At 45.0% G+C, this 27,835-nt stretch overlaps 1 protein-coding gene and 1 non-coding gene across 2 annotated transcripts in view; one reads left to right on the top strand and one right to left on the bottom strand.

The window, feature by feature from the left end:
* The first annotated feature begins 1,035 nt into the window (after window positions 1-1,035).
* On the top strand, window positions 1,036-1,108 carry TRNAM-CAU (transfer RNA methionine (anticodon CAU)). Its single transcript has one exon. It is a non-coding gene; the product is annotated as a tRNA-Met (tRNA).
* Window positions 1,109-3,705: 2,597 nt separating this feature from the next.
* TBC1D31 (TBC1 domain family member 31) overlaps window positions 3,706-27,835 on the bottom strand; it is a 38,401-nt gene continuing 14,271 nt past the window's right edge. Inside the window, exons 8-22 of the mRNA XM_070942035.1 lie at window positions 26,767-26,940; window positions 24,949-25,028; window positions 24,709-24,855; window positions 22,788-22,921; window positions 21,491-21,624; window positions 20,102-20,281; window positions 17,940-18,172; window positions 16,497-16,649; window positions 13,538-13,673; window positions 10,848-10,940; window positions 10,145-10,285; window positions 9,301-9,495; window positions 7,502-7,652; window positions 6,365-6,490; window positions 3,706-3,999 (exon numbers count right to left, since the gene is read on the bottom strand). Of these exons, the coding sequence (XP_070798136.1) occupies window positions 3,869-3,999; window positions 6,365-6,490; window positions 7,502-7,652; window positions 9,301-9,495; window positions 10,145-10,285; window positions 10,848-10,940; window positions 13,538-13,673; window positions 16,497-16,649; window positions 17,940-18,172; window positions 20,102-20,281; window positions 21,491-21,624; window positions 22,788-22,921; window positions 24,709-24,855; window positions 24,949-25,028; window positions 26,767-26,940 (2,208 nt within the window). The 3' untranslated portion in view covers window positions 3,706-3,868. The remainder of the gene's footprint in view (window positions 4,000-6,364; window positions 6,491-7,501; window positions 7,653-9,300; window positions 9,496-10,144; window positions 10,286-10,847; window positions 10,941-13,537; window positions 13,674-16,496; window positions 16,650-17,939; window positions 18,173-20,101; window positions 20,282-21,490; window positions 21,625-22,787; window positions 22,922-24,708; window positions 24,856-24,948; window positions 25,029-26,766; window positions 26,941-27,835) is intronic.

Genomic DNA, 27,835 nt, shown 5'->3' on the forward strand with positions numbered 1-27,835 from the left:
ACATTTTGTCTTTTACTGATTTTACTGTAATTTATTTCATTGGTGGTTGGGAGTTACCCAGAATTGCTGGGACTCTGGCAGGATACAAGTTTAATAAATAAATAAATAAATAATAATAATAACAACGCCAGAGTCGAAGAAAAAGAACTGGATAAAATCACGAAATATCACGACCTGGCCCTCGAAACTACACGGCCATGGATGAAACATGTAACAGTGATACCCGTTTTCATCGGGGCACTTGGTACCATGTCCAAGAATTTTATAACATTCAGCAAATTGCAGCTTCGTGCAAGAACACCAGGGGAACTGCAAAAAACTGCGCTACTCGGAACATCGTACATCTTAAGAAGGTACTTGGTTGATACCTAGGACGCTGGCAGCAACCCGTATCAACCATTGGCACCACTCAATGATATTTGTGATGCATTTTTGAATGTTCAATTGACTGAGTTTCATGTATAATAATAAGAATCACCTCCTCCTCCTCCTCCTCCTCCAGCTGCCCTAGCCTTTCCCAAAACTGCTATATCTGCGGTAACCATTAGAGGGCAGCAGAGCGCTGTAGTCCTCTCACGGCTGCCCTCTAGCGGGCATTCAAAATTGTGCTGCCTATTGTTTGCTCCCCGTAGGCCTTGGGCGACCCCTGGTTTGCCTATCAAAACCCAACAGGGGTAGCCAGATTCCCCTCCCCCGTTGCCCCGTCCCTCTGCTCCAGGGGTCCCCAGGATGGTCTAACTAGACCTGGAGAGAATCCTCAACCTTTGCCCACCCGCATTTCTGCCATCGCATTTTTCTCCCGAGGGTGTGTGTGGGAAAAACGTGGGGACAGCTTGTTGGGAGGGGCGGAAATCCTCCCACCCGTTCAATCCGGGGTTGTTTCTTACCGATACAATCAATTTCTCTACGGAGGAGAAACTTTGTTTTCCTCCAAGCCCCCCCCCCACTTTTTTTTGTAGTGAAGAAACTAGGTAGGGCGTCTTCTCGGCAGAGTTTTCCTCTTTATGAGGCGATTTTCTGCCCGCTTTTCCATGCGCCTCGTTAGCGCAGTAGGCAGCGCGTCAGTCTCATAATCTGAAGGTCGTGAGTTCGAGCCTCACACGGGGCACAGCAACTTTTTCGCCCCAACAAGAAAAGGAAAAAAAAACAAAACAAACCCCACTCGTTGGACCACCTTAGGTAAGAGGACCCCCTGATGCCATCCAAACGACCTTATTTTTCGGGTGCAAAACGCCTAAGGCTACTTCCGGAAGGAGACAAAAGATGAACTAGCTTTGCCTCTTCCAATCCTGTCCTTAGAATTAAACCTGTACTTAATTAAGTATATTTCTTATACATTGACTTCTGGGCACACGTGGGCTTACACTAAAATTTACTTTTGTAAAAAAATATATATATAAATTATAATACTGGCATTTATTTTAGCAACCAGCATTTGGATTTGCTGCAATTTTAAGATTGCTTTTCCTTCAAACAGGGCAGTTTGTGATTTTCAGCCAAGGTGCCAGATTTATTATTTTTTTAAAAGTGTATTTGGATCTTTTTAGACAACATGATCCTATTTTATTCAAAAAGTACACTCAGAAATCCTTTGGCTGTTCTTAAAGCCAAAAAAAACGTGATCAATGAATGAAAGCGGTGATTTTTCAATCTCAAAACAATTTTAAGACAGGTGGATTTCAACTCCCATGGCTGACTGGGGCAATCTGGGAGTTGAAGTCCATACATCTGTAAAGCTTGCAGCTTGCATTCCCAAAGAACACCCACATTTTTTTGTGATAGTGGTGCTAAATTTTGGCTAATTTTTGACACTGTGCATGAAAACCTTCCCTCTGGCCATCTGTAAGATTGTGTGAACCATCAAAATAGGATTCACGAACCAAGATAAGTACATTGGTGCACCTCTGTAGTTTCTGGAGAATGAACGTTGTCACTAGACTGGCAAATCAGATTAACAGAGGTGGAAGGGACCTTGTAGGTCATCTAGTCCACCCCTCCACCCTGGCCAAGCAGGAGACCCTACACCAGGGGTTTCCAACCTTGGCAACTTTAAGACTTGTGGACTTCAACTCCCAGAATTCCTCAGCCAGCAAAGCTTTGAAGTTGAATTGAAGTCCACAAGCTTTGCTGGCTGAGGAATTCTGGGAGTTGAAGTCCACAAGCTTTGCTGGCTCAGGAATTCTGGGAATTGAAGTCCACAAGCTTTGCTGGCTGAGGAATTCTGGGAGTTGAAGTCCACAAGTCTTAAAGTTGCCAAGGTTGGAGACTCCTGCCCTACACCATTTCTGACAAACGGCAATCCAGTCTCTTCTTGAAAGCTTCCAGTGATGAAGCTCCCACAACTTCCGAAGGCAACTTCTGTTCCCTTAGTTCTCAGCATGAGAAAAATCCCGGCTTCTGGGATTTACAAATGGCAGCCATTCCAGGTATGAATGACACCAGAAGCCAGATGCCTCTTAAAAGGATGTGTCTTGTGTGCTTGTTGTAACCCACATTGGTGATCAGAACTGCACAATCACAGCACAATCAAGAGATTTAATAGACGGACACTTTCACAATGCTGTGATTGGCAGTGACGACATCCCTAGGAATGGCTGCCCAGCTTTCTCTTGGTTTAACAACTCTTCCATTGGGAATTTTCTATTAGGATACAACAACCAGAATGGATTCCCACTAGAGAATCGGTCAACCTTGTGGGCCTCTGAAGCTAAGTAGGCTCAGGCTGGGCAGGCAGCTGGGTGGGAGACCAATGTACAGCTGTTGGTTTCACTGTGAGACTGAAAAAAACCCCATCGTAGAGGGAAACGGCAGGCTTCTTCTGGGTTAAAAGCCAAAGTTTGACATCTGGATGACATCCTTATTTTTTTCTGGGATCAGTGTGATGATTGCAACTGGTGAGGTTCAGGCTGACACTAGAAGCCTAGTCTAAGGTTGGTCGTTGGAATGGATTTCAGAGGACTTCTTCAACAATGCACAAGGGCAAACGCAACAGACCATTGTCCCTTGGAGATGCTGAAATCAAGTCTGTTTTCAAGCTCAGGTAAGATGTACAACAGGTATGCCTACATGCGGCAAATTTTCCCCAATGAATCACTCTCCAAATATTGTTATTGTTAGTTGCAAAGTTGTGTCCGACACATCACGACCCTATGGACAATGTTCCTCCAGGTGTTCCTGTCCTCTACCATTCTCTGGAGTCCATTTAAGATCACGCCTACTACTTCAGTGACTCCATCCAGCCACCTCGTTCTCTGTCGTCCCCTTTTTCTTTTGCCCTCAATCTTTCCCAGCAGTAGGCTCTTCTCCAGTGAGTCCTTCCTTCTCATTAGGTGGCCAAAATATTTGAGAACTTTTTATTATAGAATATTAAATATTCTATACTCCAAATATTACTCTTGGCATTTCCTCACGTAAACTTCCTTTGCCAAATCACATCTCCAAAATCCAATAGATCCTTTCGTGTTAAGCATTCCGGATTTGGACAGGACTTAAGTTCTATTAATTTTTTTTTAATAAAAGCCTTGAATCAGCTGCCAGAAGGCAGACAGACCAAAAGATCAACAGAAATAAAAGAAAAATCCTGAAGGAACACCCCCCTACCCTGCCATTCATTGCTTTTTCAGCTCTTACCCACCAACGATTCTGCGATTCGGAAGATAAGTTGCAACTGTTTATTTAAAACGTATTTAAAATACTGGCTAAAAGTTTAAAAGGTCCCATCTTTGTTCAAAGGTTTTATTTTTATATACAAAAATAATTCTAAAAAGGTATTTTGAAAACATGATGCAAAATCAATCTCTTCTTCCTGGAATCTCATTGAACAAGTCCATGGAGAGCTGGTCTTCAGCTCTCTCTCTTCAGCTCTCTCTCACTGGGCCTCTGGTGGTAAACTTGCCTTCCCCCGAGCGTGAGACATGAGCTTCTTTCTGAGTTGTCTAACTTCAGCCATTATTTCCCGTTCTTTCGATTCCAGCTCCTGCCGTCCTCGGTCTAAAGAGACTGGAAAGGTGAAAGGAGGCCTTTTTAAAAAAATGATCGGTTACAACATCAGCATCACAAGCTCAGTGACTATATCTTTGAAGAGCCAAGAAGCAGCCAGCTGTTTTATTCTGAGAGGGCAAATGTCCCTTGGGATTCTATAGGCCAGTGTTGGCAAACCTTTTTGGTGCCGAGTGCTGAAACGGGAGCGTACATGCATGCTGGAAACTGGAACAGCAGTCGCCTGGTGCGCATGCGTGCACTGGGAAGATGATTTTCTGGTTTCCGGCGTGCACATGCGCTCCAGCCATGTTTCTGGCACGCATGCACGCGCGAAGACCAGCTACCCAGTGCACATGTGCACGCCGGAAACTGGAAGTTCACCTTCCCGGCAGGCGCATGTGGCTGTTCTTCGGATTTCTGGCGTTCCCACGTGCGTGAAGACCAGCTGGCCAGCGCGCCAGAACCCGGAAGAGCAACGGGCGATGGCTCACGTGCCCAGAGAAATGGCTCTGCGTGCCACTTTTATCACACATGCCATCACGGCTATAGGCAATCCCTATAAGCAGAGATGGTATTCAGCAGTTCTGGAGAACCGGTAGTGGAAATTTTGAGTAGTTTGGAGAACCGATAAATACCACCTCTGACTGGCCCTGCCATCTATTCTCTGCCTCCCGAGTTCCAGCTGATCGGGAGGAAATGGGGATTTTGCAATAACCTTGCGGGGAGGGAATGGAGATTTTACAGTATCCTTCCCCTGCCACACCCATCAAGCCACACCCACCAAGCCATGCCATGCCACGCCCACCAAGCCACGCCCACAGAACCTGTAATAAAAATTTTTGAATCCCACCACTCACTGCCTATAAAGGTTCTGTAAGGTAGGATATTTATTTATTTATATTTATTTGCTGCCCATCTCACAGTTGAGGTGATTCAGGGCATATTATGGGTCTCTTCTGTTATGGATGTACATCTGGTCTTCTCAGTGGGTGTCCCTTCTCTATGAAACATCATTCCCACCCAAGCTATGACTGGCCCCCACCTTGTTGCTTTTTCCAAAAGGCTCCAAAGATGTGTTTTTTGTCAATGGGCTTGAGACCCCAAAGGGAGATGGAGCTGATCAGTTGGTTGATTTCAATGTGTGTCTGCTGCCATGGGGAGAAGGGGGGAGGTTTTATGGGTTTTTATTTTTGTGGGTTTTTAATGTTGAAAGCCACCTGGAGCTACCTGTGTGTGAGTTAGGCAGCCACATAAATGAGTATAATAAATAAATAAAGTTAAAGCAAACAGAACTTAACCATCCAAATGGACGCTGGAAGGCAGAGGAAATATACATTTATTCAGGGCAGGTTTTTTAAAAAATAAATCACTGTTTTGCCCTTCCACTGTTCAATTCAGAAGCTTGGGTCACATCTGGATCTGAGGAGCTGTATGTTGTGGTCCGCCAGCAACCTGCAGAGCTGCCAACAGAGTTGGACAGTGAGGAGGCTGGGGAGGAACATGGGCCAGTCCTGGAGTCTGGGGAAGGCCCGGACGAGGGCTCTGCGTCAGAGGCAGAGATAGGGCCAGGGCCATCTGGGAGTTATGCGCGGATTCCAGAGCCTCAGAGTTGGACAGCAGAGAGGCAGAGGAACAGGAGGAGCCTGTTCCTAGTGCGCGCATGCGCAGAGCTGCCAGAAGGCACGAACAGTTAAAACAAAAGGGATGACTCAGGAGTAAGGCCTGGAGATGATTGGCCTCTCCCATAAGGCTTAAAAGAGGAACAAAGGCACGTGGGCCCTTTGCAGGAAAGCAACGTTGTTAATTCTGTTCCCAGTTGGCATCTCTGTTTGATTCTTCCAAAGGACCTTTTGCAACTAATTGGGACTCAGCTGTGAATGAACGTAATTCACAGCTGTTGCAATAGAAGAGGTTTTTGGAACTACTTGTGTGTTTTAACGACTCAGGAAGCCTAGGTCACAACACTGTAGAATTTGTAATCCCAATGCATCTGAACGGCACCAGGGTGGGGAAACTGACTGTACCGTGATTTCAATCTTGTCCTTGCTTGCAGAGAATAAGAAAGATGGCCCTGATGGAGAATTTAAGTTCAAAAGAAGCAGAAATTATGCGGAAGAGGCTCAGACAGACACTTCCCTAATTCACATGAGTATAAGGAGGGGCAGACGTACAACCCCAACCTGTTATTACAGCTCCTCTCAATAAAAATAGCTTTAACCTTCCTTGAGGGGTTGATTCCTAATTTGGTCTACATCTTTTCACCTTCAACAAGCTATTTGATTGCAAGTACTATTTATGGCTACCAACAGCAACCAGATGCAAGAGCAGATTGTCATGCTTAAATATTTTCTCCTTCAAAAGAAAACCATGTTTTGCCACTTACAGTGGATGGAGGAATCTCCCCCAGAGGATTCGTTTAAACAGGCATTGCCATGTTGCATCTTCCTAGGTTCCTGATGCCATTCTGAACCTTCTTGAGTCTTGGAGGTTCTCAGATCCCGCAGTCGCTCTGTAAAAAGTGGGCGCGTTTGAAATATGTTCGGCCAGATAATGTACTTTTGATTTTTATGTATAGGATATTCCTTGGGTTGGCCTATAGAACACTTGTTTTTTTTAAAAAAAACCCCAATTTAATTCATAATACATAAGCTACCCCAAAATCTTCTGGAGTAGTTGGCTGTAATAAATTTATTAAGTATTTGTTTAAATACTTAATACTTAATAATATTTGTTTAAATCCAATACAGTAATGGCTAACCTTTTCCAGACCGAGTGCCCAAAGGGCGTGCATGTGTGCAGGCCCCCTCTGCACTCCCAAAATGCAATGCGTGCGCTGCCCCGCACATGCACCCCACCCCCTGCATCGCCCCCCACACATGACCCCCCGCGCACGCACCCTGCATGTGCCCCGTCCCCTGTGCATGCACAGCAGAGACCCGAAGACCAGCCGGCCCATAGGAGGCATGCGCAGCGGAGCTGAACTGGGACGACGGCTTGCGTGCCCACAGAGAGAACGCTGCGTGCCACCTCTGGTACGCGTGCCATAGATTCGCCATCACGGTTCTAATACCCTCTCAAGTAGCTGTAATGTTTGGCAAAATGTAGTTTTTTTAAAAAAACGATGATACCCATTGTAATGTAAATACAGCAAAAGTGAGGAGGTGGATTGTTCTCTCTAAAGCAGCGTTCCCCAATCTTTCTGGGCTGACGGTCCAGCATGGGGGGAGGGGGGCGAAGGTTGTGTGTGAGGGGCAGGTGCGCCGGAAGCTTGCGCAAGGTGGGGTTGCGAGCATGTGCTGGCCTGCCGTTTACACAGCCCGGTTGTGAATAGCCCACGGCCTGGTAGTGGGCCACGGCCCTCAGGTTGTCTTCAGGGCAGTGTTTCTCAACCTTGGCAAGTTTAAGATGGGTGGACCTCAGCTCCCAGAAGTCCCAGCGGCCGTAATACATGTCTCATGAACGAAATCATAGAGATTTCTGTAGGTCTGTTCTGTCGTGTACAAACAGCTCCTCCACTCACCAAAATAGCCATCTCCGTCCTGAAGCTTTACTGCCAGTTCTATGGCATCATTCATTTCTTGGTTCAGAAACCGCTTCCTGTTGGCATCCGAAGCAGCAATGATGTCCAGCTGTGCTGTCAGCTGCTCTTTTTTTACCATGGTTTCATCCAGCTAAAATGGGACAAAAAAGCAGGACATTTCCATTAGAAAAGGAGAAAGCAGGAAGAGAGAAGGATTCTCTCCACAACTAAAAGCCCCTCAGTGACACCATCGTATGAAAAAACAAAAAAAAAACAAAACAAAAAAAAAAACAAGGACACAAGAAATGTGACCATGACTCAAGAGAATGAGTACAAGTAGTCCTTGAACCTGATATCTGAGGGGTCCTTGGTGCTTTCTGAGCTTGCTTGTTTTTTTGCAGATGTTTCCTTACCCAAACTAAGTATAGGTAGTCCTTGAGTTACGACTACAATAGAGCCCAAAATTGGCGTTGCTAAGTGGAACATTTGTTAAGTGAGTTTTGTCCCATTTTACGACCTTGTTTTGCCATGGTTGTTAAGCATTTGTTCCCCATTAACATTTTAATTGAGTTATAAAGCAATGTAAAATACAAAATAAATAGGAAAGCAGGTGGGATGGGTGGGAAGGGAAAAAGGAAGTGAGGAAAGATAAGGAAAAAAAAAGAAAAGAAAAGAAAAAGCATTAACTTCCGACTCTCTCTGTTACAGTAAAATAAGGCATTAACATCAAATCACAACTTTTGGCTTTTTATATATATATTATATATATATAATAATATAAACAAGCCATTTCTATAAAGAACGAATCACTGCATTTGTCAAGTTAGTAACCAGATTGTTAAGTGAATTTGAATTCCCCCCATTGACTTTGCTTGTCAGAAGGTAGCAAAAACTGAACATATGGCCCTGGAACACTGCAACCATCATAAAGACGAAGGCGGTTGCTAAGTGGCCGAATTTTGATCATGTGACCAGAGGGATGCTGCAAGAGTCGTCAGTGTGACAAATGGTCATGTCACTTTTTTCAGTGCTGTTGTAACTTTGAACGGTCTCTAAATGAACTGTTCTAAGTCGAGGACTAACTATCACATCATTGGTGCTAGTCTGCTATCACTAACATGACCAACACTGATGATATTAGTGTTGTGGTCCGCCAGCAGCCTGCAGACCTGGCAGCGGAGTCGGACAGTGAGGAGGCTGGGGAGGACAATGGGCCAGTCCTGGAGTCAGGGGAAGGCCCGGATGAGGGCTCTGGGTCGGAGGCAGAGATGGGGCCAGGGCCATCTGGGAGCGATGCGCGGACTCCGGAGCCTCCAGAGAAGAGTTGCCAGAAGGACGACTTGGGAGTAAGGCCAAGAGATGATTGGCCCCTCCCATAAGGCTTAAAAGAGCAGCAAAGGGTCTTGGGCTCTTTGTAGGAAAGCAGCATTGATTCCAGTGCTTCTTGTCAGCGTCTCTTGAATTTTGTGGGGGTTTTGCCAAGAAAAGCCTTTGGCAGGTTGCCAAAGACATCAAAGGTTGGTGATAAGGCCGAAGAATTTGTTTTGGACTAAAGCTGAGAATGAATTAATTCTCAGCTGTTTTAATAAAACACGTTTGTTCAGGACTGAATTGTATTTGGTAATCACTATTTGGGCCTCGGTCGCAACAGTTACCTAGTTTGGATAATGAAATGTCTGCAAGAAAACAACCAAGCTCAGAGACCACCAAGGACCCCTCAGATTTCAGGTTCTCACCCTTTCACCCTGCCGTGGACAGAACAGCAGAGGCCAATCTTTAGCAGACTTTTAGCCACTCACCTTTTCAGTCAACTCTTCCTTCATTGCCTCAAGCAGATTAACTTCCGCCATTCTGGTCTTGTGAAGGAGTTCGGCCACCTCTTGGTATCGTTGGTCCCGGTCCATGTCGTCACAGATTCGCTTGTGGAGGAGCTCCACTTGCCAATTTACGTCAATGTTTTCTTGATGGGCTTTAGCCAAAGATTCTTCAAGCACCTAAAATGACACAAATCGCGTCAGAGAGCACCAGAAATGAAGCTGCACATCTTCCTTCGAGCAAATGTCGATGGAGATTCCCAGTTCACCCAGGTCATGATTGTCCCAAAGGTGGTTTTTCAAGAGGCAACTGGACTTTCTGGTTTTTCTTTGAAGACGTTTCGCTTCTCATCCAAGAAGCTTCTTCAGTTCTTAGATGAGAACCGAAATGGCCGAAGAGGTTGTAGGAAAAAATGCTTTTAAAAGTTAAAAAAAATGATGATTGTGAGGCTCAGCTGGGATTGTCAGAGCCCTTTAAAAGCATTTTTTTACAACTTCTTCGGCCGAAGAGGTTGTAGAAAAAATGCTTTTAAAAGTTAAAAAAAAAAAGTTGGCCACGCCCACCCAGTCACATTACCCACCAAGCCACGCCCACAGAACCAGTAGTAACAAATTTTACATTTCACCACTGCTCCATTCCCACCCCACTCTGGGGCCAGCCAGAGGTGGCATTTGCCGGTTCTCCGAACTACTCAAAATTTCCACTACCGGTTCTCCAGAACCTGTCAGAACCTGCTGAATTTCACCCCTGGGCCAATGGTCAGTGAATTTAGCAACAGAAGCCCCAAATATCTGGAGCACGTTTGATGGTCTTGCATGAGGCCCTCACTTCATGAACTTTCCGATTTCCTCCTTGTTCTGCTTCAATCAACCTCTGAAATAAACGTTCTTCAAGATCAGCTTTCCTCCGGCTGGTGTCCATCTCCCCTTTGACTTCTTGTGTCATGGCTTCCTGCTCTTTGACAAGTTTCTGATTAAAAAAGAAAAGAAAAGACAGTAGTGGGATAACGAACTCCAAATCAAAATTTAAAAAATATTTCCCCCCCCCCAAAAAAAACCCGATAGGAGTCTCTCACAAGGGGGAATACTGCATGGTGGCATAATTCCATTCATAGTCATGCTAAGTTAGTTTGTCTCAAAGGTGCTTTTTTCAAGAGGCAAGTGGACTTTCTGGTTTTTCTTTGAAGACGTTTCGCTTCTCATCCAAGAAGCTTCTTCAACTCTGGCTTGGATGAGAAGTGAAACATCTTCAAAGAAAAACCAAAAAGTCTAGTTGCCTCTTGAAAAAGCAGTAGGCGTGAGCTTAAATGGACTCCAGAGGATGGTAGAGGACAAGAAGGCCTGGAGGAATGTTGTCCATGGGGTCGCGATGGGTCAGACACGACTTCACAACTAACAACAACAAAAATCCAATTTTTACCTGAAGCCAATGCAAGCCAAATATATAAGCTAGAAGGATTCCTTTGGCACTCATAGAACAGGCCTAGATTGCCTGGCTATACTTCTGGAATACCTAAATTCTGGTCACGTACCTGTTCAAAAAGTCGCTGCTGAGTTTCGAGCTCCATCTGCCGCACCTCGACATCTCGAATGGTAGCTGCCGTTTCTTCTTCTCGCATGGACGCCTACAGCAAACGCAGGTGGTCACACCAAAGCAGCAAAATTGTTTACTTTTTTCCACTTTTTCTACCCTTTCTCATTTTTCTGGTAGGAAAATAATAAAAATGGCGGGAGTTGCATTCTTGCCTCTTGTGAAAAGTATTTTACCACACGTTTTCACCATTTCTAAAGCAGGAACAGAGGTGGAAGTTTGTTATTCACAGACGTGTGACTTACAATGCAGGTGGGCAGCTTTGTGTATGTATATTAACCCGTACAGTGTGGCTGTAGTATTATTATTTATATCCTTTTTATTATCTTCTTTACTTCCCTCTTTTACCAGTATTATTATTCTCTCTGTTGCTTTGCAAGTACACTGAGTGCTTTGTACTGGAGACAAATTTCTTGCGCCTGTAACCACACTTGGCTAAATAAAAGTATTCCATTCCATTGTTTTCTACTGCTTGCCTGGTTTTAGAAGATTTCATAAGAGATATGGGCTCCTCTATCACGGTTGAGAGGGAAGGAATCTCGACCCAGCACACCATGTAACTGAGGTCAGATTCTGAGAATGAGTATGCAGAAAGTTTCAATTACGTTCAGCCCATGGCTGCAGTAGGGTGGATTGTTGTCTGGATTCCCAGGAGGGAGGGCTGCATTCCAGAGGAGCAAGAACAAGAGAAGAAATGTGTGTGGGAGAAAGAGGGTAAAGAGGGTTCCTCCCAGTAGTGGGATTCAGCCGGTTCTGTCCGGATCGCACGAACCGGTAACGGCGACTATGGGAGGTTCTGCCCACCCGCTCGGACGTAATGCGTGACTACTGTGCATGCGCGGAAGGCTGTGCGCATGTGCAGCGGTGGCGCGTGCGGTTCATATTTGCGAACCGGTAGGGAAGGTAAGTGAATCCCACCTCTGGTTCCTCCCTAGTAGTTCTCCGAGTAGATGTTTAATGGTGCAAGTAGTCTGTTTTAGTTTGATAAGACTTCTGCGCATAGATAAAGAAGAAAGGAAACTGCTTAATTAGAAGAAGTTCAGTGTATAACTTTCTTGGTTTTTGCAACCAGATATCGGCGAGGATTTTTATATCTGTCAGCCTCTATGATGCTTGCTTGCTTTTGGTTGCCATAGTAACGGGAGGGGGGAGGTAATTTAGGGATTTGGGAGGGGGGAAATGAGCTGGTGGAGATGTCTCTTGAAAGGGAGGGAAACTCTCACTGCCTTCGTAACAGCTCCAGGGATTGCTGATAACACTCAAGGTCAACCGTTCCGGCATACCAGATAGATGGGACCATCTGAAGAAGCACCCCACATGACACCTGGGGGAGATGTCGATTGGACATTCAACTTGGGTCCTTGGGGAGAGGGATTTGGGGATGCTTTCAATATTTATTTATTTATTGATTGATTGATTGGTTCGATTTATATGCTGCCCTTTTCCGGAGACTCAGGGCAGCTTACAATGCGTTAAGCAATAGCCTTCATACTTTTGTATATACCTGCTTAGTAGGGCTTTCGCCCCCCCCCACCCAAAAAAGCGGTGTTCTTTTTTATACAAAGTCAGCTTATTGCCCCCACAAACCGGGTCCTCATTTTACCTACCTCGAAAGGATGGAAGGCTGAGTCAACCCTGAGCCTGGTGAGATTTGAACTTGCAGTGATTGCAGGCAGCTGATGTTACTTAACAGTGCTTTAGTCTGCTGCGCCACCAAGGCTCACTGAAAATATGTAATTTTTGCATCTATTGCTTCAGACTTTCCTTTCCTTTCTTTGCATTCAGTTCATACTCAGTAAAAGAACCTTTCTCTACAAACATGGAGTTGGGGTTTTCCTTTCTTGAGTTTTGAACGGAGGCACACCTGGCAATATCTTTCTCAACTTGAAATGGTAGAAAAGCATCCCATCCAAGTTGGGTTATTATGGTCAGAAGTGGGTTTGAGAGTCACGGAGAAAGGATTCTGTGGCTGAACGTCAGCTTGGGTCAAAAAATTGTTCACTTTAGAGTTAGGGGACAAGAGGAAGCCAAATAAAGTAGGCAGCCTGCAACTGGAAACTGATGCCCCAAACCCCTAAGAAATGTCCTGGAGTATCAAATGAAAATCGTTGTGGTCCACCATTTTCTAATTTAGAATAATCATCAGGAGTCCTAGAAATGACCAACAAGGCACATTGTCCTGCTCTTATTTTCTACTCCGAGACACTGGAGATTTGTATCTAGCCATCATGGCCACTAACCTGTCCACTAGGAATTTAATTTGCCCCTCTTTTAATGCCAGGCAAATTGGCCATCATTCATTTCAACAAATGTCAGAATTTCTCTATGGGTGGTGTTAAGTAGGACAACCTTAATCTGTCCTGAATCTATACCACTCTCCAGCTTTCTGGAGGACCTATGGAAAAAATCCTAAACCCTTTGGTTAACATTTTTGAGATCTGTTGGATTCCAACTCCCCGCAGGCATGGCCATTGATTGGAGCCGTGGTCTAATAAGCCTGGAAGAGTCCAGGAACAGGAAATGTGGTCTCGACTTGTTTCCTGGGAGGAACCGAGGAAGCCGGTCAAACAAAAATGCCAGAACTGCAGATGTCCTTGTTCTCTTGCTTACAGGTGAAGTGGTACAGTTTACCTTTCTTGCAATTTCATCGTCCAGTCTTTTAAGCTCCATTTCCCGCTGATCTTGCTGGTATTTTAGAAAGCGTCTCCGTGCGGTTTCCACCAACTGCAGCTCCTTCACTTTCATTTCTCTCTTGACGGCAGCTAACCTTCAGGGCCAAAAAGAAAAGAGGGCTTGAGAAGGGCAGGAACACATGGATGGATGAATGCAAACGGGCCAATGGTGTATTTCAAGACATGGGGAAGTTTTTATGATTGGTTAGAAAAGAAATATAAATAAAGATAGAGAGATGAAGTGGACAGGGAAAAGATAAATAAGAGAAAAGACAATAAAAAGAATAGAAACTCAGATGGAAAAGGACGGAAGAGAAAAACTGTTACTATAAAAGTGTACATGAATGCTAAAACAGATATAATTATTAAACAAAAAAGAATTTGAAATGTAGATATATATAAATAGAAAATTGGGGCTGCTCAAATACCATTCTTGATTAAATTGAAAATGGACACAACAAAGGAGTGCGAAAGGAGAGAGGAACAGAGAGAGGGAAGGAGGGGAGAAGAGGGGAAAGGAGAGAGAGGGATAGAAGAGGGAAAAGGAGAGGAAGAAAAGGGAGGGGAAAGAAGAGTAGGAGAGAGGGTTAGAAAGGGAGGAAGAAGAGAGGAGCGGAAGAAGGGGAGGGGAAGTAGAAGGGGAGGAGAGGAGGAATGAAGAAAGTAGAAAGGGACAGAAGAAGGAAGAGGAGGGAAGAAGAAGAGGAAAGGTTGTGGTACAACAAAGAAGAAATGGTAAAAGAGCAGCCCCGAACAGATAAAAATGAAAGTTAAAGGATAAGATGAATGATCAATGATTAATGATGGATAAGAGACTGTACACTTAAATATAGGCTTAGGACCTGGGTACCTACGAGACCATCTTTTGCCACCAATAGCCTCCCACCGACCAGTTCGTTCTCACAGGGAGGGACTAGTCAGGGTACCGTCAGTCAAATTATGTCGACTGGCGACTCCCAGGGGGAGGGCCTTCTCTGTGGGGGCTCCAACCCTTTGGAATGAACTGCCCCCGGAGATACGGAATATCCCTGATCTCCGTGCTTTCCGCCGTGCCCTCAAGGCCCTGATGTTCCAACAGGCGGGGCTAAACATACGAACATGTGAATGATTTTTTAAAAGTTATCTAATTCTGGGTTTTATTTAATTGACCAAACTAAGTAATAATTTTAATTAGCAATTTTATGATGTTTGTGTGTCTATATTTTTCTTGACTGTACACCGCCTTGAGTCCTACGGGAGAAAGGCAGTATAGAAATATAATAAATAAATAAATAAATAAATATGTTTATGAGTAATAAAAATTATATATATATATATATATATATATATATATATATATATATATATATATATATATATATATATATATATATATATGTTTTCTGAGGTTTTCGCGGGTATTTGTATGTAGGTCTTTGGTTATTCGGGTTTTCTCCCACGTAAAATTGGAAGTGTCTTGGCGACGTTTCAACGAAGTCTCATTCGTCATCTTCAGGCTGGTGTTTTCGGCTTCGTGCTTCTAGGAGCAATGTGAGATCGCAGCTGTTTCTTCCTTTTAACCTAACAGCTGCAATCTCACATTGCTCCTAGAAGCACGAAGCCGAAAACACCAGCCTGAAGATCTTCATGAGCTGGGGCCAGATTTGAGGGACTGCCTGCCTCCAGTTGTCTCTACGCATGCATGAGTTCCAGCAGGAGGGGGCCATGCTCTGGGTCCCACTGATTAAAGAATGCCATTCTTTAATCAGTGGGCGGACATTTTTAGCCACAGTGCCTGCCCTTGGAAGCACCTATCTCATTAAATCAGATGGGATCTGATATTGCTGGCCATTGGTTCAGAGTTAGCAGGGCCCAGCTGTTACTGTTGGAGAGATTACCTTTGGCGGGCATTCTTTTGCTCTGGTTATGTGTAATTCTTTTATTATTATTATTTGTACTCTTGCTTTTAAATTTGTTTACTGCCCAAAATCACACTGACAAGATGAGACACCATATAAATAAAATAAAATACAAAATAAAATAAACGATCATGCTTTAGTAAATTAAGTAGCATTTAAGTAAATTTGAGTAGCATTCTGTCTTGGTCTTAAAATTGGAGGAAGAAACATCATGGACCCATGCCAATGACGTTACTCTAAAAGTGCATAGGGTCCCAGACCTCTGTCCAGACATGAGTTCAGAGAAGTTTGAGTCAGCAGAGGAAAGAACCCAGCTGAGTGATGGCCTGGGGGCTCAGAGAGTGCTAGCCTGACAGAGCAGCTTCAGCTGGGTGGATTGGACAACCAACAGGCTGAGGCTGAGGAAGGGGAGCCGCAGCTGCATCAAGTTAGCTCCAGAAAGGACCGGGAGCAGCTGCCTCCTGTTGAGGAAGTGATGGAATCCACACCACCTCCCGATTCAAGGACAGGCAGGCCAGAGAGGAGACAGGCAGAACACTGGTCAGCTAGAGTACTCATGAGGAGGCAACCTCGCCTCTCATGAATGGCTGCACAGACGTCGCCTACTTAATCCCGCCTCGAGGGCTTGGAAAGTTGCTGGAGCAACGTGCTGAGTTCCGTGCCTTGTGTGCTCATGCTGTGTGTCCTGTCCTGTCTGAATCATGGACTGCTTTCCTGGACTTTGTGTGTGCCTGTTACCCAGACTCGGTTACCCAGTGACTCTTGCCGTGCTGAGCTCAGAATCCGAACCTGCGCAACAGGGGTGCTTTCTGAGGGCAGGGGGCAACTAGCTGTCAGAATTCAGAATCAGTTTCTAAGCAACCCCAGGGTGATCCATTATAACTTCAAACGGTTGCTAAGTGACCGGTTGTAAGTTGAGGATTATCTGAAACAGGTTTTTTTGTTTTTTTTCTCTGAAGTTCAGCATTCAGTTTCCAGACAACTACCACTTGGGAGCAAAGAATGTAACCCTGAACCCACCGCCGCCTCTGTTCCGCTAGTTTTTCTTCTTCGGTGAGAAGAATCTTCCTCCTCTGCTCCTCGGCTTCTTGAAGCAGCTCCTGCTTCCGATACCATGTTTCATCTTCTACTCGGTGCTCGATTGCTTTGGCTTCAATTTCATGCAGCAGCTGCCTGCAAGGAAGTATTTAATCGGTATTGTTCTGCTGCAAGGGTCAAGGAAACATGTGGTCCTCCCCAGACTGGGCAGGAAAAGGAGGTTAATCTTGTTTTCAGCTACTGAATAACTCATGCTTCATCTGATCAGCGTGATACATATTCGGGTTACAGGGTCAAAGCCAAACTTTCTCCACACTGGAGAACATTGACTGAAGGAATTCACAGAATGCAGGGGTAGTGATACTCGTTTTCTTTCTGACAATAATCCCCCCAACACTTTCTTCTCTATCTCCCAAACATCAGACAGCAGAGAAGAGACAGACAGTTCATCTCCCAAAGAGGCGGATCAGTTTACGCTGAGTTTATACACATGTTATCAGCTTACAACCTCAAGATCTCATTAAGGTCTTCAAAGTAAACTCACAAGGAAAAGTACATCAGTCTAGTTTATATTCTACAAAAGTCCAGCAACAGGCATTTCCAACCTCCCAGTTGTCCCTATTTCAATCTTCTTGGTCAGCAAAGGTGCCCTGCTTGCTACAAATAATGGATGGATATTGTAGTCCTAACATAGCCCAGCATGGGCTTTCTTCAAACACTGGCACTTTAAGGGCACCGATTGTATTAATAATGATTGGGGATGTGAAGATGTGCTAGGACCGTGATGGCGAGCCTATGGCAAGTGTGCCACAGGTGGCACGGGGAGCCATCTCTGCGGGCACACGAGCCATCGCCCTAGGTCGGCTCTATTGTGCATGTGTGCGCGCCTCCTGCAGGCCAGCTGATTTTTGGGTCTCTGCCGCGCATGCAGGAGATGCGCACGCATGCACAGGGAGACAGGGGGGTGTTGGATGCGCATGTGCGGGGGCTGGCGCCTCCTCTGTGCCCCGTTTTTGGTCCCAGGAGGCTTCAGGGAGGCCTGCTAGGCCCAAAATGGGACGTGGTGGTGGGTGGTTGCACGCACATGTGCAGGGGAATGTGAGGGGGGGCACCCGAAGAAAAAAGGGTTTCACCACCTGAGGCATCACACACTTTCAGCACCTGAGGAAAAAAAGGTTAGCCATCACTGTGCTAGAACAATTGTTTTCCTGTTGCTCCCCTTCTGGTCTGGTTCAGTGAATATTACTCTGTGTAAATCAGGCCAAAAATGTGGAGAAAAAGGCAAATATATGAGGTGTAATCCTCTACTGCCATTGAGTAATTAGGCCCATGGGTCTGAGTGAGCCTTTAACAGTGTTATGATGACGTTCTTCTACGTAAGTTTATGTTCATTTTCATCTTTCCATCGGCTCCGAGAATACCTACCTCTCTCTTAGGTACTCAATTTCCTCCTGCCTGATCCGCTCTCGCTCCTGGGACTGGTAATCCACAATGAACTTGGGGTACTTATTAAAGATGGGGTACTGCCCTTTGGTCAGTGGTGCAAAGTCCTCCAGCATACGAACGGGGTGGATGTCGTCTGGGGTGCATTCCATGAGATGGTAGGCCTCTCGGATCACCACGTTGACGTCCAGGTGGTTCCGATGGTGGAAGAAATACTGCAGACCAACGGAAGCACAAAGAAAAACCATACTCAAGCTGCTGCTGGTATGGTTTTTTTCAATGTATTCATTTGTATCCCACCTTTATTATTTGAACGAATAACCCAAGGCAGCGAACATATCCAATACACCTTCTGCCCAGAGGTGGGTTTCAGCAGGTTCTGAACAGTTCTGGACAACCGGTAGCGGAAATTCTGAGTAGTTCGGAGAACCGGTAGTAAAAATTCTGACTGGCCCCGCCCCCATCTATTCTCTGCCTCCTGTGTCCCAGCTGATCGGGAGGAAATGGGGATTTTGCAGTAACTTTCCCCTGGAGTGGGGTGGGAATGGAGATTTTACAGTATCCTTCCCATGCCACGCCCACCAAGCCACACCCACATAAGCGGTAGTAAAAAAATTTGAAACCCACCACTGCTTCCGCCGTCTATTTTCCCCACAACAACCACCCTGTGAATTTAATTGGGCTGAGAGAGGGTGGGGAAGGGAGAGGGAGAGTGGGGTGGGGGGGAAAGAAAGAGATACTGACTAAGGTCACCCCACTGGCTTTCATGACTAAGATGGAACTTTACCTCATGGTTTCCTCTTTTCCTAGCCTGGATTAGGACAGAGGTCCCAAAACCCTGGTCTGGCCCACTACTGAGCCATATTCTGTTTGGAACTGGGCCGCGAAAGTAGTGGGTGAGTATACGCTCGCGCATCCCTACTTGGGCAAGCGCATGCGCCCACGCTTCATTTGCACAAGCAGCAGGCATGTGTGTGTCCGCCACTCGTGCAAAGGGAGCTGTGCACACGCATATGAGCTTGCTGGCCCTCGCGTGGAACCATCCCCTTTCTCCCTCCCCCACCAGTCTGCAAAACCAGAAAGGTTGAGGAACTTTGGACTAGGACTCACAATCAGAGCTACTCACCCTTGGAACATACTACTCGGTCAAATTGTTAAGACACCAGGCTAAAAAGTCATGCCACGAAAGCCAGCTGGGTGACTTTGAGCCAGTCTCTCTCTCTCCCTCCCTTCCTCCCAGCTCAACCTACCTCACAGGGCTGTTGTTGTGGGGAAAATATCAGGAGGAAGGTGTGTTGGATATATTTGCTGCCTTGAGTTATTTGTAAAAATAATAAGGGAGCATACAAATAAGTAAGTAAAAAAATACATTCATACATACATACATACATACATACATACATATCAGTGGTGAAATCTGAACTGGTTTACTACCGGTTCGCTGGCTGTGCATGCGCAGTGCGCACCATACACCAAATGTGAGGTGCACACGCGCAGTGCATGCCAAAAGGAGGCATGTGGTAAATAGAATAGCGTGCAAGGAGGGGTGATCAGCTGTGGCGCGCAATCTATTTTTTTTACTTTTAAAAGCATTGTTTTTAAAAGTAAAAAAAAAGCCTCTGATCGCGTGGCTCAGCTGTGATCATCAGAGGCTTTTTTTTACCTTTTAAAAGCACTTTTTCTACAACCTCTTTGGCTGAAGAGGTTGTAAAAAAATGCTTTTAAAAGGCTCTGACCCAGCTGAGTTGCCAGATTGTCAGACTCTTTTTTTTTCTACTCTTAAAAGCATTTTTTCTACAACCTCTTCAGCCGAAGAGGTTGTTTAAAAAATGCTTTTAAAAGGTTAAAAAAAAGCCTCTGACGATCCCAGCTGAGCATGCGATCATCAGAGGCTTTTTTTCCTTTCTTTTAAAAGCATTTTTTCTACAATCTATTCAGCCAGAGGTTGTAGAAAAAATGCTTTTAAAAGTAAAAAAAAAAGGCTTTGATGATGCGCGGCTCAGCTGGGCATGGGCGGCGGGGGGAGCGGAGGATTTTTGCTACCGATTCTCCAAACCACCCGCCGCCATCGCTACCGGATCAGGCGATCTGGTCCGAACCGGGAGCATTTCACCCCTGATACATACATACAGCAAGGAGCTTACCTCAAAGTCCTCCTTCTGATTGCAGTGAAGCAATGGAGCTCTGGAGCAGATAAGATAGGCAGCCACCACCATCAGCAAGTAGGAGGGGTGGTTGGAGAAGATATTATCAAACATTTTCAGCCATTCTTCCCTTGTCAGGACTTCAGAGAACATGGTTTCCAGAAGGGGCCAGGCATACATCTGCAGTTACAGGCAGAGAGATCAATTACAGTTGCTGTATCTCTTGCGCACCAAAACAGGAGATCAGCTCAAGCACAAAATGTCCAGGAAAAAAAAAGTTTATTATATCTTGGAAAATTCAGGTTCCAGTTGTCCCACGACCATATACTTTGTCTTGGAACAACTTGGCGTGACAGGAATTGTAATCCGGGAGATTTAGAGGACACCAGTTTTAAAAGGCAGTTTTGTTATCTACAGAATTACAACCTAGCAGGTTGGTTGAAGCCCTGCTGATACAATGGTTAAGGTGCAGTTATTGCAGGCAAACTCTGCCCACAGCCTGGAGTTCGATCCTGACCGACTCAAGGTTGACTCAGCTTTCCATCCTTCCGAGATTGGTAAAATGAGGACCCAGCTTGTTGGGGGCAATATGCAAATCATTCTTCAACAATGTAAATCACCCAGAGAGAGCTGTGAAGCGCTGTGGGGTGGTAGATAAGCCTAAATGCTATTGCTATTGAAGATTGTAATCTTCGGTTATAAATCAGGGCTAGGAATCTGAAATCACGGAGCCTTCTATGATTTTTGATTTTATCTTCTGCATGATTGTTTCCTTCTACAACTGCCAGACGGGAGGCAAAAAAATGCAGGAAAAAATGTACCATAAACCTCAAATAGACATAATCTAATTTACACAAAAAATGTAAGGTACCATTTTGGATGCTCAGGTCCCCAGACATACTCCAAGCTCACAAAGTACAAGCTGAAAATGTAGGGGCCAAAATCTCTTGAGGTAGTGTGGTGACTGCAAGATTTTTTCTTGAGTGTATGGGAGGCCCACCTTGAATTTACATTCTCATATTAAGGAGGACGGTGTTAAATTTTCAGAGTTTTTGACACCTTAATGCCTTACATTGGTGTTTCCCAATGTAAGCAACTTTATGAAGTGTGGACTACAACTCCCAGAATTCCCCAGCCAGCCATGCTGGGAATTGAATTCTGGGAGTTGAAGTTCACACCTCTTAAAATTCCCCAGGTTGAAAAACACTGCTGTCCACAATGACAGATTGTCTTCCCACATCTTTCTTAAGGAACAATGTGGTTTGTTTGATTCCACACACCCCTTACAAAGACAAAAATCCCAGTTGCCTGTAAACCATGGTTTATGGCTCGTCTCAATGTAGGAAGCACTTTCCTTTTTTTCCCCTTTCCTTTCTTTTTTCTTTTTACCTGGGAGGTTATATTGTACTTCATCAAATGGTGAAGAAGCTCTTTGTCGTGATGTGCCAGGATGTTTTCCACCATGCTGAGGACATTGATGGGGGGGTTGGGGAAAAATTCAAACCAGTGCTGACACCAATTGACTGAAAAAGAAAACATAAAGAACGTCAGTGGTTAATGGCTGTGCGTCTCAACGAAGGGTTACCAGAATGCAAGGCAAAGATTGGTTTCTCTCACAACGGCAAATGAATGACCTCCGAGTGGCCCTTTTTCCCTCAACACCAACTGTGCCACCTGAGGAAGAGGAGAACAGCAGTCCGACACATCTGGAAGGCACAAAAATGAGGAAATCGAAAGGACCTGAAGGGGTCCCTCTGGATTCTTCTGCCACCTGCAATATTTTTCCTTGGCAAAAAAGGAGGCTACAGCCACAACTAGCAAGCTGAAATTCTGATTCCTCCATCTTTCCAAGATGCTTGGAGGCTCTGAAGGGAAACCGAGTTGCTCCAGAGCTTCAGGCGGCCATGTTTTTGTTTTTGTTTTTGAAATACAGGTAGTGCTTGAATTACAACCATTCGTTTAGTGACCGTTCAAACTGAAAAAAGTCACTAATGGCCGTTTTTCATATTACGACTGTTGTAGCATCCTCACGGTCAAAATTCAGACCCTTGGCAATTGACTCATATTTATGACGGTTGCAGCATCCCAGGCTCATGTTGATCCCCTTTGTGACCTTCTGACATGCAAAGTCAGAATGCAGAACTGCAGGCTACTTCTGCTGACTGCCGGCTGCCTGCAATTTGGCAGTTCGAATCTCACTAGGCTTGAGGTTGACTCAGCCTTCCATCCTTCCGAGGTTGGTAAAATGAGGATCCAGATTGTTTGGGGGCAAGATGCTGACTCTGTAAACCACTTAGAGAGGACTGTAAAGCACTGTGAAGCGGTATATAACTCTGTACTATTGCTAAAGTCAATGGGGAGGCCAGATTCACTTAAAAATCATGTTCCTAACTGAGCCACTGACGTGATTCACTTTACAACTGTGGCAAGAAAGACTGTAAAATGGAGCAAAATTCACTTAATAATTGTCATGCTTAGCAATGGACATTTTGGCCCCGATTATGGTTGTAAGCTGAGGACTAGCTGTACTCAATGTCCATCTTTCTACCTAGCTGTAGTGGACACTCGCAGCTCCCCACACAGAACTGGACTCCAGTGTCCAACTGGCAACCTTAAAACTCTGCCAGATATCAAACAGACCAATAGGCCTGTTTGGGTGGCCTTTCCATCAAAAATCCTTCCTTACTTATTACGGTAGCCACCACTTCAAAGCAGATGAGAGGATTGTTCTGGAAGAGTTTGACGAAGGGGAAAACCAGCAGAGGGATGTAAGGCATCTCGCCAAAGATGGTGGACCAGTGAGCCAGGCCAGAAAGAGTCCTGAGGGCAAAGAGAAGGAGCTGTGTAGGCAAAGTAGGCAAGAATCTTGCACAATAAAAAAAAAACAGACTCTTCTAAAACACGCCGGCTGGGGAATTCTGGGAGTTGAAGTGCACACCTCTTAAAGTTGACCAGGTTAGGAAACTCTTCTAAAAGAACATATTGAATGACAGAAATAGTTCCACCGATTAAACCTTATCTAATCATGCGGTCGCTCAGTAGCTAAGACGCTGAGCTTGTCGATCAAAAGGCAGGCAGGTCAACAGTTCGAATCCCTAGTGCCGCGTAACGGGGTGAGCTCCTGTTACTTGTTCCAGCTTCTGCCAACCGAGCAGTTCGAAAGCACGTAAAAAATGCAAGTAGAGAAATAGGGACCACTTTTGATGGGAAGGTAACAGCGTTCTGTGCGCCTTTGGTGTTTAGTCATGCTGGCCACATGACCACGGAGACGTCTTTGGACAGCGCTGGCTCTTCGGCTTTGAAACAGAGATGAGCACCGCCCCCTAGAGTCGGGAACGACTACCACATATGTGCAAGGGGAACCTTTACCTTTAATCACAATTAGGGTTTACCATATCCTAGATCGGTATTTCTCAACCTTGCCAACTTTAAGAACGTGGAGTTCAGCTCCCAGAATTTTGCCTGCAGGCTTCTATTTCATCCCTTGTTACTGAAGCAACCTTGAAATCATTTAGGTCTCTGATAAAGGAATAAGGAAAAGGCGCTCAACTAACCTACCTGCAGGCAGGCATTGACTTATGACCAGTCGCTTAGCAACCATTCAAAGTTATGACAGACCCCAGAAGTGGAAATTAGGAGACGGATTTTAAATTCCAATGTTGTTTGCATTTTTGGTGCTTGGCTACTGGCCTGCATTTACATTTACTGCTGTTTGCAACACTCCAGAGTCCCCTATTACAGGTAGTCCTCAACTTACAACAGTTCGTTTACTGACTTTTCAAAGTTACAATGGCACTGAGGAAAGTGTCTTATGACCATTGTTCACTCTTACGACCGTTTCAGCATCCCTCGGGTCATGTGATCAAAATTCGGATGGTGGGCAATGGGTTTGTATGTATGACAGTTGCATTGTCCTGAGCAGCTTTTGAGACCTTCTGGCAAGCAGAGTCAAATGGGAAACCAGATTCACTTAACAACCGCTTTACTAACTTAACAAAACTGCAACGATTCATTTAACAACTGTGGCTAGAAAGGTCGTAAAATGGGGCAAAGCTCCCTTAACAAATGTCTCACTTAACAACATAAATTTTGGGCTCAACTGTGGTCGTAAGATGAGGGCTATCTGTATTTACATTTTTCCCAGAAATTGGAATTTACTTCCAGTTTTTGGCAAAAAAGAAATGCCCTATAGTGAACAATAGGGTTGCTGAACGACCATTGAAATTCAGGCATGGTGGGGTAATGACCCACTTTACAACTGTCGCAATTTACGACTGAAATCATGGGCTCAAATTACAGTTGTAAATCAAGGGCTGTTTGTATGAGCCGCGGTGGCGCAGTGGTTAGAGTGCAGTACTGCAGGCTACTTCTGCTGATCACCGGCTGCCAGCAGTTTGGCAGATCGAATCTCATCAGGCTCAGCCTTCCATTGTTCCGAGGTTGGTAAAAATGAGGACCCAGATTGTTGGGGGCAAGAGGCTGACTCTGTAAACCGTTTAGAGAGGGCTGTAAAGCACTATGAAGCAGTTTATAAGTCTAAGTGCTATTGCTATTGCTATAAAGCAAATCCATCCCACATCTCTGGCATAAAATAATCCGACTCTTACCTTTGTAAAACTCTCAGGAGCTTCCTGCTTTTAATTGGGTATTCATTCTGAAGGTGTGCGAAGGCCGAATGGGTCCCTTTATCCAACAGGCTATTAAAGGCCAGGTGATTTTCGGGGAGGCGAAGCAAGGAGCGCCAAATAAACATCCTGCAATCGTAAAGCAAATGAGGGCAGTGCCAACTTTGGCTACGTGTTTAGCCTGCAAAAACAAACGGGCTCAGCCTGCAGGACTGTACAGACCTGTATTTTCCTGGATACTCTCCAAATCCTTTCAGCAAAGCTTGGAGACGCTTCTTATTCAGCCCCTCCGGCAACTCATTCTGCAATAGGAGTGAGAGGGTTATTTCTTCTTTATGCGGGCGGCAGTTCTCCCCAAGAATCCTCCCTCCATTCTGAATGGGGCAATTTGAAGAAACTTATCTTGGCTTTTCCTTTATGTCAATATTAGCATTCTCTGTGGCTAGCACTGATGATGTTACCTGGTTCGGTAATAAAATGTCTGCAAGGAAACCACTGAGCTCAGAGAGCAGCAAGGACCCCACAGTTCAACCCTGAACTAAGAACTTTCTCTTCTATCGGTACCACATATAGGCATGAAGCACTTCAGAAAGCACACAAATAGAAGAAATTTGCATGTAGGCATATGTCCATCATTGAGCACTGATGATGTTGCCTAATTTCAGGAGTGGGATTCAACCAGTTCAGGCAAACCGGATGTTAATTTTAATCTGGTTCGCCGAACCAGTAGTTGCAAGGACTGGCTGACCCCGCCCCTCCCCTCCCAAAGAGTCTCCATGTGGCCCGTTTTGGATGCCAGGTAAATGCAGGGCCCACACGGAGACTCTGAGAGGGCAAAAAACGGGCCTACCAGAAGTACTGGAAGTCTGGAAACTAGCCCGTTTCCGGCCTCCGGAGCCTGGGGGAGGCCATTTTCGGCTTCCCAGAGGCTTGAGGAAAGCCTCCAGAGCCTGGGGAGGGCGAAAACGCCCCCCCCCCCCATGATGCAGGAGGCCGAGTAGGCCACACCCACCATGGCCACGCCCACCCAGCAACCGGGCAGAGAACCAGTTGCTAAAAATTTTGAACCCCACCCCTGCCTAATTTGAAACATCTGTATGTAAACGCTGGTGGAAGTATGTCTACATACAAATTTCTCCTTTGTGTGCTCATACCAAAATAAAATAAAATAAAATAAAATAAAATAAAATAAAATAAAATAAAATAAAATAAAATAAAATAAAATAAAATAAAATAAAATAAAATAAAATAAAATAAAATAAAATAAAATAAAATAAAATAAAATAAAATAAAATAAAATAAAATAAAATAATAAAATAAAATAACAATAGCACCAAAATAAAATAAACCTTTCTTTCTTGGGCCCTTCAGCTTTTGTTCTGTTCCTTTCCACTATATTCTCCTTCCCCCACTTCAAAAACCTGTGATCCTTGGTTTAAAGACAGCTGCTCAACCTCTCCCATAAGGGATCACAAGAGTTTGTGATCTAGCTTAACTTCCATATTCAGACACTCAGGATTATAGTCCTGGAGATTTTCAGATGCTGGACAGCCATCTGTTGGAATGGTGGAATTCAGAATTTGGGTTCCACAGATAGAGGGAGAGAGAGAGAGAAATCAATACTGTTCCCAACCCCTTTTCAGTTCACTTGAATGAGGTCAGGGGTATCCATAGCAATTTTGCTAAGGTCCCATAAGAAAACACAGTGATCGGTAGTTCTGGGAAATCTTTTAACTAACGACTTCATTGCATGAAAATTTTTTGAAGGCCCCTGGGATTGTGAATTCCTGCACTGAACCGGGGGTTGGACTAAATGACCTTGAGGTGTGACCCTTCCACTCACACCTATGAATGAGTCCCCGAGTGGAATCTCTCTTTTAATTTTATTCCCAGTTGGCTGTAGTAGGGAGGGGGGAGGGGGGAGAAGAGGAGAAAGCATTTGTACATTTAGGTAAAGGAGGCTCTTCGGTGGGAACAATCAAGTTTGCCTTTTCTACCTCAGCCACCAAGTTTGGGGTTCAGTCCCGAGGCAGCTCTTACCTCCTTGTCCTCATACGACACGTCGAGCGGAGGCTTCAACACCTTGGATTGGATTTTGCCTTTTTTGGCTTTCCACGGCCTCTCTGTGGTTCTGGAAGTGACTCTCATGGTAAGTTTGTTGGCCTCCAACTTGCTCTTAGAGTCTTCGATCACTTTAAACAACGGTGGAGGAGGCTGAAAAGGCCAAGATTTCGGGTTATCTGTTAAAAATCCTTCCTTGTTGGGACTAAAAGTTGCATAGGAGGAATCGGGGATGGGAGCGTCTATTCTTAATCACAAAAACATTCTGTCTAAACGCGAAGCAAATGTCATATGTTGCAGAACTAGAATGTAAACCTTACTTCATTCTAAAATTAAAGGTTAAGGTTCCCCTCTCACATATGTGCTAGTCATTCCTGACTCTACGGGGCAATCCTCATCTCCGTTTCAAAGCCGAAGAGCCAGCGCTGTCCAAAGATGTCTTCGTGGTCATGTGGCCGGCATGACTAAACGCCAAAGGTGCACGGAACGTTGTTACCTTCCCACCAAAGGTGGTCCCTATTTTTCTACTTGCATTTTTTACGTGCTTTCGAACTGCTAGGTTGGCAGAAGCTGGGACAAGTAACGGGAGCTCACCCCGTTATGCGGCACTAGGGATTCAAACCGCTGAACTGCCGACCTTTCGATCGACAAGCTCAGCGTCTTAGCCACTGAGTTACCATGTCCCACTACTTCATTCTAGGAGTCAGTTATTCCATCTAAATTCTGCCCCATGAAGACAAACTTAGAAAAAAGGAAGAGCAGAAAAGATAATTTGCAAAAACAGAGCTGGGAAACTGAGTGAGCTGACAACTTTAAGACTGGTGGACTTCAACTGCTAGAGTTCCTCAGCTAGCCATGCTGGCTAGGGAATTCTGGGAGTTGAAGTCCACAAGTCTTAAAGTTGCCGAATTTGGAGACCCCCTGAACTACAGGTAATCCTCGACTTACACTCGTTGGTTTAGCAACTGTTTGAAGTTACAAAGAGCACTGGAAAAAGTCCTGACACTTAACGACCATAGAAGCTTCCCCAATCATATGATCAAAATTT

Source organism: Pituophis catenifer, unplaced genomic scaffold (genome assembly GCF_029215685.1).
Source record: "Pituophis catenifer annectens isolate HBS135680 unplaced genomic scaffold, rPitCat1.0.hap2 SCAF_3, whole genome shotgun sequence".
NCBI classification, from domain to species: domain Eukaryota; kingdom Metazoa; phylum Chordata; class Lepidosauria; order Squamata; family Colubridae; genus Pituophis; species Pituophis catenifer.